Below are 11,806 nucleotides of genomic sequence, written 5' to 3'. Positions count from 1 at the left end.
AGCAAAATAAACATATTTATAAATATCTACTCTTTTTGTCTATTGCATTTATTGTATTATAGGAATAATGTAGACCCTTTCTATGGGCATTGAAGTATATCAAAGAAATGGTTATTTAAAGATTTGTTCATTAAGAGCCTTTGAAATAACAAGGCACTGTAACCAGCTAAATTATAAGGGCACCAGCTGAAGACTAGCAGAGTGGCTAAAAAGTTTGCTTTGAAACCACATAATACCACTGCACAACACCTTGAGCCAGTATTTTCACCCATAGTTCCTTGGAAATGACATTTTGTGTGTGGAAGCTTCTTGTGTTTGTGTGTGCATGTGATGACTGTGAATTTGGTACACAAAACCTACAACTTCAAAATTGATTTGCATTTGTAACTAATCTAAATATCCTTCTTATATTGATTGAAAACACCCAAAATCCAAGGCTGTGTGAATCATCAGGTTACTTTTTGGCACTCTAAGTTTGGCTTTGAAAATTACAGTTATTTTGTTTGTATGTTGTTGATACCGGTATAAATAAATAAGCATAAGTCAGGTATGGTTGTGTGGTAAGAATTTGCTTCCCAACCTCACAGTTCCAGGTTCAGTCTCACTTCATGGCATCTTGGGCAAATGTTTTCTACTATAGCTCTGGGCTGACTAATTGCTTGTGAATGAATTTGGTAGACAGAAACTGGAAGAAGTCCATCATATGTATCTCTGCCTGCATGTATGTGTGTGTGTGTGTATATATATATATATATATATATATATATATAATCAAAATAAGCAACAAGGATATCCAGAGGTAATGCAGTACGATCGTTTCATGCAATTCCATTTAATTGAACAATGTAATCATTACATCAGTTTAAAATGCAGAGCAATCTTCAGCTGCACTAAGACATAGAATTTAATTATTTTCTGTCTGTCTCCCTAACCTCTGGGAGGTTTTAGGCATTATTATACTAATGTATCCATCTGTTCTAATTTTATTAAATTCTGTCTTTGTGCAGCTGAGTCTTGCTCTGCATTTTAAATTGATGTAATGTTTACATTGTTCAATTAAATGGAGTTGCATGAAACGATCGTACTGCATTACCTCTGGATATCCTTGTTGCTTATTTTGATTTTAATCACCTTACTTTGAAATTGTATGGATAATACCTTACTAAATTCTGGTGCCTAAACTTAAGTACCATATTCACCTAAATCTAAATTTTTGCTGAACTCATCATATATATATATATATATATACATATATAATTAATGAACAATATTTGGGTTAAATCCAAATCTAAGGTTTATTAAACATTTATTCTTAGAAACAGAATTGTTTCTATCAAATTATCTCCTTCATAGAAATCATTACATCTAATTTGATTATTTTGAATGCAGAAAACAACCATTGTATCTGTGAAATTGGAAATCTTGGTGCTTTATTTTACAATATACATTTAATCCGTGTTGGTACATTGCTGGCTCATCTTGAAACAAGTACCATAGACTGCTATATGCAGCTATGACTCTCAGTTTACTGGATTGCATTGTTTAGTTCCAATCCCACTTTACATCCAATTCTAAGCTATGTACACCAACTAAATCTGCCAGCTATCCTTTTGTGCCCTACCTGGCTTACTACCACATGCTGCCTACAAGTCAAGTGAGAAAGCACTTCTGCTTATTTCAAACCAAGGAATAAGGTAGTCTTTTGTCCCAACCACTAAGCCATGCACTTCCTCATAGCTGATAAATATTAAATAACAAAGTGTACTAGGTGATTTTTTATGTGGCATTGGCATGAGCACTTTTATCTGAGACTGGCATGGGCATTTTTACATGACCCCAACACCTGCGAACACTTGACAGATGGACCTCTCATCTGAGAGAGGGACATACAGAACATACCTATATAGGCGCAGGAGTGGCAGTGTGGTAAGTAGCTTGCTTACCAACCACATGGTTCCGGGTTCAGTCCCACTGCGTGGCACCTTGGGAAAGTGTCTTCTACTATAGCCTCGGACCGACCAAAGCCTTGTGAGTGGATTTTGTAGACGGAAACTGAGAGAAGCCCATAGTATATATGTATATATATGTGTGTGTATGTTTGTGTGTCTGTGTTTGTCCCCCTAACATTGCTTGACAACCAGTGCTGGTGTGTTTATGTACCCCGTCACTTGGCAGTTCAGCAAAGGAGACCGAAAGAATAAGTACTAGGCTTACAAAGAATAAGTCCCAGGGTCGATTTGCTCGACTAAAGGCGGTACTCCAGCATGGCCACAGTCAAAATGACTGAAAACAAGTAAAAGAGTATATGTATGGACAGCCACAGTTTTACTTAGCTTAATATGTCTTCTTAAGCACAGTAAACTGCCAGGAATCATGGTCCCTTATCATCTCTGTGAGGCCCAACGGCTGAAGATCCCTTCTCCCTTTGTCCCACATCTTTCTGGGTCTACCAGGAAACTGCAATTCAATCTATGTAAATAAAACATGTATTAATAATTGTAATTATATCAACAATAACTATGTAGACGAAAGCAGAGAGTATGGGGCAATCTGTGCCCAAGCGCCACTTTCAACCCTCTCCTTGATCAATCTGATCAATTTTCAAGGTGTCACCTACTTTCTACTAGTGTAAAATTTTCGGGGGACTGGATTGATGTCCCACCTGTGTCCAACATTGGAGGTCTATTTAGTCTTGATAAGCTCCGCATCTCCATTGCACTCATCCATCGGGGACTGACATGTTGCTGTGATAAGTCTTCATGATCTGTCTTGCCACCTAAATGCTGGCTGTTTCACTCATCACACCAAGCTAAACTTGATCATTAAGTGGACCCTGGCTCAGATTAATATCCCCTCAGTTCTGGACCCGGCAGGATTATTCAATAGTGATGGGGAGAGATCAGATGGTCTTACCCTCTGTCCCTGGGTAAGAAGTAGGTGCCCCATCCGGGATGCCACAATCTGTGACTTCTTTGCTTCTTCCCACATCCTGGATGCTGCTGTAAATGGGGGGTCACTGCTTCTGGAGCTGAACAGAACAAAATCCTGAAGTATCAGGACCTGTCAGCGAACTACCTCTTCCAGCCTGTGGCTTTTGAGATTGAAGGGGCTGGGCCGCTAACGGCGAAGTTATTGTCATCGCTTGTGAGGGTACTTGGCTGTTCCACCACTTTGTGCTGCATTGATGGTTTTTTTTTTCTTTTTCTCTCTTTTACTTGTTTCAGTCATTTGACTGTGGTCATGCTGGAGCACCGCCTTTAGTCGAACAAATCGACCCCAGGACTTATTCTTTGTAAGCCTAGTACTTATTCTATCGGTCTCCTTTGCCGAGCCGCTAAGTTACGGGGACGTAAACACACCGGCATCGGTTGTCAAGCGATGTTGCGGGGGACAAATACAAACACACACACATACATCTACACGACGGGCCTCCTGCCTACGCTCACTAAATCCACTCACAAGACCTTGGTCGGCCCGAGGCTGTAGTAGAAGACACTTGCTCAAGATGCAACGCAGTGGGACTGAACCCGGAACCATGTGGTTGGTATGCAAGCTACTTACCACACAGCTACTTCCGCGCCTCTTTCTCCCCATTTTTTGTTTTATTTCTTGTTGTTCTTTTGTAAAATATATTCCTTTTCATATACTATCTAGACATTTAAAATAGTTTTCTCTCACTTAACTAGAGACAGTCTCTGTAAGTTGATGTCGAAAATATTATTTAGATCTGCTCTCGTTTAGGTTTAGTGGAAAAAAAAATTCAAAATGTGCTGAAAGATAGCTTACTCTATAGAAGAAAAGGTAAGGTCATGCCAAGATGATATCGTTGTGACTTTGATATTCAGGTATTACCTCGTATGAACTGTTAATCTCTCTCCTGTACTTCTGTCACTGTTTTGCAAAGGAAACGATTGAAAGTGATTTGAGTAGTTACTTCCCTTACATCATTTAAAATGTGTAATTGAGCTGATTTATTTCATGTAATGAGTCTAATTTTTTAGACTATTCACGGTCAAATCTACGGCCCGCAGGATTCTCTGCATGTAATGTGGGTCTCTGGGTAGGCAAGACGTCGGACTCAGCACAGACAAGGAAAGACAATATTTTCCCTGGTTAATACCTCCGAGTTCCCTCTAAGATAGCTTTTGTCACACGCTATCCATTGTTTCTGATACTTTAGTCCCATAGAGAAGAGCTTGCAATATCTGTAAGTAGCTCCTGCCATACGGTAATCTTTCGTTTTAGGATCACGTAAGTGTGGGATTGAAAATGAAAGTAAACGAAGTCAGGAATACACTAGTATGAACTTGGCAATCCTGAGGATGCGAAACAAATAGCAAAAGTACTTTTAAAGTATATTATTAAACATCAGTTATCAATTGTAGACATCTGTTTTAATTTCTCAACCACATCATTTAGATAAATCATGAGAGGAGCGTTGGAATCTTTTCGTTTTGGCTACCACTTATTTAATTTCTTCAATGTTTGTTCCACTTGATTTCATATTTAGAATATTTGTGCAGTTTTTCATCGTAAAAGGTGACATTTATAAAAAAAAAAAAATGCTACAGGTAATTGCAAATTGACAACTCATTTCAAAAACAGATTTCTCTTCCAATGAGTTGTCAATTCCTCATAACTTTCCCGTGTATTCTTCTTTTTTTTTTTTTTGTAAAAAAATATCTACTCTTTCCTAAGTTAATTAAATGATGTCGTTAAGAAATGAAAAATAAAATGTATTAAAAATTGACTTCTTAAGCATTGAATTTTTCATTTCGTTTGCTCATTATAGCAACTTAAATTTTATACATTTCTAATTTTATTATCATCCATTTTCAATCCCGCACTTATAATATTTATCTCTTACACACACGCACAATCACACAGACACGCAATTATTCACTGCCGTATCACTTCTCATTCATTACTTCCGGTAGCAATAACCCTGTTTCTGAATTATCAGGAAATCATTTCCAAGTTTATTTTCGCTATTATTAACTAAAATTTCCTTTTGAATATTATCCAGAGCTATTACTGGTCCTCCCATTACCAAAAAATTCTACAATTCCATTATAAGAACTAAACGAAATACTATTAGTACATAAATTGCAATAATTCCTCTGCATATCCATTATTCGCATTGAGAAAGATTTCTTCGGTCACAAAGAATATATATATATATATATTATTATTATTATTATATATCCTTTCAGAGGATATAGTCCATTGCTGCAAAATAATATGAAATTACATTGGAATCAAAGGTGAAGATAAAGCATCTGTGAAGAATCGTAACAAATAGTTTGATGTTTGGTAGGAATACATTGAAAAGTTGTGTTGGCAGTGTCATTGTTCTCTCGTTGACAGCAAGTTTGACATATTGGCACTTCAGGACTCTCATTCATACGTAAGTATTAACCCATTACCTCCCATAGTTCTATTAACTGGAATTTTTTTTTATGAAACTTGATTTCTAGCATAAAACAGCCTTAGAAACACGCTGGAATGATCAAAATAACATTTTAAATAGAACTAAGTGAGATATTGGGTGAAAAATTAGCAAACATCATTTGAATATCAGAGAAATATACCAAGTAGATAAAGCAAAAAGGTTAGATATGTGTAAATATTGACAGTTAATTACGAAATTTGTAATTTTTAAGTGATCTCATATGAGATCACTGGTAGGTAATGGGTTAAGTATCTCGAATCAATTCGATATTTTGGTTTTTATGAACATAAAGCTACGTTTATATATTTTGTATTATTTCAGTTATTTGTTGTTTTAGTTTCATTTCAGCTTCGATTATGCTGAACTTTTTATTTAAAAAAAAAAATTCTTCCATCCATCTCCACCCCCTTAATTATTCAAGCATAATGTATATTAGACGACTAAACTATTGTCGATCCATTTTAATAGCTGAATGGTGTAATTTGATTGCTATTTCTAGACGACAGATGCTCCGTCACGTTTTAGTTGGTAAATTTTCAGATTAACACCCGCACGATTACCTAACCCTAACCCTAAAATCCTAACACTAACTCTAAAACCGTAACCCTAATCGTGTAATCCTAACCCTAAAACCCTAACCCTTTTAGTTTGTTCCGGATTACAATCTCGGTAATATTTTCAAAATGCTTACCAGCATTTCATCCGACTTTACGTTCTCAGTTCAAATTCCACCGAGGCCGACTTTGCTTTCCATCCTTTTGGGATCGATAAAATAAGTATGTCTCCTTGCTCAAGAGTCACTATACTGTCTGAAGGTATATCTGTTGTTTGCAAATACGAACGTTTCATACAAACGTATTTTTTATTTTTCACTTGTATTATTCATTGGACTGCGACCATGCTGGGACACTACCTTGAAGTGGTTTAATTGAACGAGTCGACCATAGTAGTTATTTTTAAAGCCTGGTACTTATTCTTTCGGTCGCTTACGTCGAACTGCAACGTTACAGGAACGTAAACAAACCAACACCGGTTGTCAAGCGGTGGTGGGGGACAAGCACAAACACACAAATATGTATAGGACGAGCTTCTTTCAGTTTCTGACTATTAATCTACTCACAAGGCTTTGGTCGGCTTGTGGCTATAGTAGAAGACACTTGCTTAAGGTATATGCTGTGGGACTGAACCTGGCACCATGTGTTTGGGAAGCAATCTTCTTGCCACACAGTCACGTCTATATCTTTCACCTTTTACTCGTTTCAGTCATTAGACTGCGGCCATACTGGAGCACCGCAGGGAAGAAGTTTTGTTGAACGAATTGACGCCAGTGGTTATTTCTTTCTTAAAGTCTTGTATTTATTCTGTTGTTCTCTTTAGTCGAACCGCTTAGTTACCAAAGCTTACACACACAAGATGGCCTTTCTGTTTCTGTCTACTAAATCCACTAAAGATTTTGGTTGTCCTGAGGCCATAGTCAACGACCCTTGAGCAAGGTACCACGCAGTAGGACTGGACCTGAAACTGTGTTGTCAGGAAGCAAACTTATCACAACACAGTGACACCTGTATGATTAAAGCAAAAAGTAAAATTCAGTTGTTCAAAGTAAAGGCTTGAGTTTACAATAAATTAGTACAAAAATGATGCTTATTTTTCACTGTTCAATCTCTGCTGTTTAAGTATATTTTCTATCTTATTCTGTTTCTTTGTTATTTCAGATTCCGACTACTTTGGCACAACATTCATGTTTTTCGCATGGTTCAACGGTATTATCATCTGCTAAAGAAGCTATACAAAATGGATAAAACCTTCTTTTATACAAGTCTGAAATATTTCTCCTGAATTGAGATTTGCAACGCTATTTCTCTACTTCACTGAATATCTACAAAATAATTTTCATTCTTTATATACATGGATAAATTTACCCTGAAGATATAACTGGCTTCTCTGGAAAACATTTTATATGTGGATATGTCATGACAAAAAGTTTTCCTTTAGTTTTTGCTCCATGTTACAAAGAAGGATTCTGTCACACTAAGCTTTCTCACAATAATTAAATCTGAAATGATGATATCTGAATAAAATTTACCATGTAGGTAACTGTTTGCAGCATCTTCAAATAAGATAACAGTTTATGGCAATATAGTTGAAGAAATATTTGTTAGGCATCAAATATAAAGACTACAGAACAAAAGGTATTCATATATTGTATGAAAGAAAGAAATGATGGAAAACGAGCTTTGTGAGGAGACCCTGGTTAAATATAAAACACAATACAAAAGGATTGGTTTTCCCTATGAGATACTGAAACAGATAGCAAAAGCATCATACTTCTGTGATATCTGTAAAAAGTCTTTCTCTAAAAAGAGTAACTTAACCAGACACAAACGTATTCATACAGGAGAGAAACCATATCACTGTGATATCTGTGGAAAATCATTCTCTCAAAGTACTGTCTTAAAAACTCACCAAAGTATTCATACAAGAGATAAACCATATCAGTGTGATATCTGCGGTAAATCATTCTTTCGAAGGAGTTCATTCAATTCTCACAAACACGTTCATACAGGAGAGAAATCGAGTCGCAGTGATATCAGTGCAAAATCATTCTCTACAACAGTTAACTCGACTTCTCGCAAACACATCCATACAGGCGAGAGGCCATTTCACTGTGATATTTGTGGCAAATCGTTCGCTATAGAACGTCATTTAACTATTCACATGCGTATTCATACAGGAGAGAAACCATATCACTGCGAGATTTGTGGTAGATCATTCTCTCAAGCAAATCACTTGACTACTCATGTACGAATTCATACTGGTGAGAAACCATATCACTGTGATATCTGTGGTAAATCTTTCTCTGTAACATGTAGCTTAACTAAACACAAACGCATTCATACAGGAGAGAAGCCATATCATTGTGATATCTGTGGTAAATCATTCTCTATAGACAGTCACTTAACCACGCACAAACGCATTCATACAGGAGAGAAGCCGTATCTTTGTGATGTCTGTGGTAAATCGTTTTCTCGAAGGAGTTACTGGACCTCTCATGAACGTATTCATTCAGGAGATAAGCCATACCACTGTGACATCTGCAATAAATCTTTCTCACAAAGTGGTGACTTAAATACTCATAAACGTATTCATACAGGAGATAAACCATATCACTGTGATGTCTGTGGTAGATCGTTCTGTCGAAGAAGTCACCTGACTACACACAAACTCATACATACAGGAGATAAGCTTTATCACTGTGACATTTGTGGTGAATTATTCTCCGAAGAAAATAATTTAAATACTCACAAATGGATTCATACAGGGGAGATACCATAACACTAATGTATAGAAGATCATTCTCTCTTAACACAAATGCATTCTTACAGGTAACAAGCAATATCATTGTTTCTATACAGCTGTAAACAGACAATAATTAGCTCCTGTAACACCTTCTTTCATAATTTAGACAATATTGAATATGGAGAATTATTGTGAGAATCTAATAACATTACATCATCATCATTTAATGTCTGTTTTCCATGCTATAATCTAATAATGTTACCTAAGCTAATTATAGTATGTTGTTCACAGCTGTATAGAAACTAATATTCATTGAATTATTGAGGATGGCACAAACAATTCCCAAGTGACAAGGTTGACAATTTGTCAAAACATTTACCAATGAAACATCGCCATATCACTTATATCTATTTTAAATCATTGTCACAGAATACGAGTACATTTTTCATTGAAATGAGTAACTATATTGAAAGAAATACCTGAACTGACCCCAGATATATTCACACAGGAGGGAAAAGAATATATCATTGCTATTATGTAAAACTGTCGTATGTTCAAAGTTGGCCAAATGTGTTTTTTTATTTCAATATTTATTTTTGCCTGCAATAGCCGGTTCTTTTAGTCAAACTATTGTATCTCCAGCTGCTTCAGATGCCAAGATATGAAAAATTGTCAAAGTGTAGTTCAACGGTTTTTGCTATGGAATGGTGAAACTATTTGTTTGTTTTCTGAAAAAGCAACGTTTTGGACTTAAAACACTTTTGCATAATAGCAACAATATTAATATTGAGAAATTTTTTGAAAAAATATTTATTTTTTAACATTGTGATTAAACAGTTGAGTAATCTTAAATTAAGGACTACATTATTGTGCAGTCATGTTTTAAATAAAATATATACACCATTTATGAAAATATTTCATCTTACCATATGATGTATGTATGAGATCTTGAATTTGTATGTAAATATATCTTTTATTTGTTACTGTCATTAGACTGTGGCCATACTGGAGCATGACCTTGAATGAATTAACCCCAGTACTTTTTTCCGTAAAGCCTGGTACTTATTCTATTGGTCTCTTTTACTGAATCGCTAAGTTATGGGGGTGTAAATACACCAACATCTGTTGTCAATCAGTTATAGGGGGTAGGGACAAACAGACACACACACATAGATGTATGTATGTATAAATGACTGGTTTCTTTCAGTTTCCATCTACCAAATCCACTCACAAGGCTGTGGTAGAAAATACTTGTCCAAGCTGTCATGCAGTGGGACTGAACCTGGAAACTTGCTGGGAAGCAAACTTGTTACCATACAGCCACACCTACCCCTATATATATATATATATATATATATATATATATAAAAAATAGGAGATGGAATGTGTAATAGACTTTATTGGGTACAACATGTGCTTCAACTTGTTCTGGTTCTCTTCAGGTATATCAATAAAGTGTCTCACTGAAGATCTCTTTGAGTCGGCTTATGTATTTATTTATTTATTTTCTATATCTTTTATGCTTTCTTTCATCATGTTAGTGTGAAATTTATATATCATCATCATTTAACGACTGTTTTCTATGCTGGCATGGATTGGATAGTTTGACAGGATCCAGCAAGCCATTGGGCTGTGCCGAGCTCCAGTGTCATCTTTGGCACATTTTCCATCTTAATGCCAACCACCTTACAGTGAGCACTAGGTACTTTTTTCTCATGCCACTTGCACTTGGGAGATTTGCAAGTAAGTCGTGTGACAGGAAAGAGAAAAGCCCCCACTGACTAGAGGAAGGGAGAAGTGGCTTTACACCAGGTGCTGAGAGGATAAAGTATGATTGAGGGATAAGAACAGGTGTCTTGCTATGGAGGGGATATGTAACTTCCCTACATTATAAAGCCGAGTAGTAGTAATTATGAAGATAAAGAAGGCTGTTGTGATGGTGGAATGTATTTGGAAAATTTTATCATTTCTTATATTCATAGTACAAGTCTATTACAATTTGATGGTTGAGCTGGATATTAATTTGTATGCATCAATATATCTATTGTGGTGCGTGGCTTAGTGAATAAGGTGTTGGACTCATGAGTATAAGATTGTGATTTCGATTCCTGGACTGGGCGACGCATTGTGTTCTTGAGCAAAACGCTTCATTCATGTTGCTCCAGTCCACTCAGCTGGTAAAAGTGAGTAACCCTGTGACGGACTGGCATCCTGTCCAGGTGGGGAATATATACGCCATTGAAACTGGGGAAGCCGACCCTCATGAGCCTGACATGGCACGAGAAGAAAACATCATCTCAGTATATTTATCAACTTTTATTTGCAAATGCTGCAAAGTTCTTTACTACAGCTTATCACCACCTTGTCTTGATCTGTTGTCGTCTGAGCTGTGAGGCCCAAAATCTCCATATTTGACCTCACCAATCTATATGTGAATATTTTTAATAAAGAAATCAATATTTTTAGAAAGATGTATTTACTTTTCTCAGTCATTTATTTACAAATAGAAATAATGCTAAACCTTTAGCATTTAGATGTAAAAGAGTAAAAACCCCTTTGAAATTGAACCTAGAAAGTTCCCCACCAAAGCAGAAGTCCCAGGCTAGGTTGTTTGTGGAAGACCAGCAGTTGCCCATACATACCAGCCTCCTTTCTTCACACCACTGATGTTATCCCAGGGAAAGGCAAAAGGCTGATACAGCGTGGTACCAGTAATGTCGCTTCTCATTTCTGCCACTGAGTGAACTGGAGCAACGTATAATAAAGTGTCTTGCTCAAGAACACACTACACAGCTCAGTCCAGGAATCAAACTCACTACCTCATGATTGTGAGCTCAGTGCTCTAACCACTAAGACACATGCTTTCACTGTCAAATGTAATACTTATTTATTCACATTTAGAATTAATCCTGCACTATCTCATAGCTTCAAGATTTTGATGATCGCATCCTCATTTAACGTCCATTGTCCATGCTGGCATGGGTTGGACGGTTTGACTGGGCTGACTCGCTGGAAGACTGCGCCAAGCTCCAGTCAGATTTGGTATGGTTTTCT

The 11,806-nt window shown here is 36.5% G+C and overlaps 1 protein-coding gene across 2 annotated transcripts; it reads left to right on the top strand.

Moving 5' to 3' along the window:
* Positions 1-3,993: 3,993 nt before the first annotated feature.
* LOC106881575 (zinc finger protein 98) lies at positions 3,994-11,227 on the top strand. 2 transcript variants are annotated; one of them, XM_014932031.2, is made up of 3 exons: positions 3,994-4,207; positions 5,214-5,407; positions 7,168-11,227. In XM_014932031.2, the coding sequence occupies exon 3, from the start codon at positions 7,673-7,675 to the stop codon at positions 8,786-8,788; it is 1,116 nt and encodes a 371-aa protein (XP_014787517.1). In that variant the 5' UTR covers positions 3,994-4,207; positions 5,214-5,407; positions 7,168-7,672; the 3' UTR covers positions 8,789-11,227. The 2 variants fall into 2 exon arrangements, with proteins under 2 accessions (XP_014787517.1, XP_052825798.1); XM_052969838.1 differs by lacking the exon at positions 3,994-4,207 and having other exon boundaries at positions 4,885-5,407.
* The last annotated feature ends 579 nt before the right edge of the window (positions 11,228-11,806 follow it).

Source organism: Octopus bimaculoides, chromosome 7 (assembly GCF_001194135.2).
Source record: "Octopus bimaculoides isolate UCB-OBI-ISO-001 chromosome 7, ASM119413v2, whole genome shotgun sequence".
Classification (NCBI taxonomy): domain Eukaryota; kingdom Metazoa; phylum Mollusca; class Cephalopoda; order Octopoda; family Octopodidae; genus Octopus; species Octopus bimaculoides.
This window is presented reverse-complemented; position numbering and strand designations above follow the sequence as displayed.

Excerpts from the sequence above, each read along its gene's own strand:
- LOC106881575 (XM_014932031.2), top strand. The coding sequence starts at position 7,673 with ATGATGGAAAACGAGCTTTGTGAGGAGACCCTGGTTAAATATAAAACA.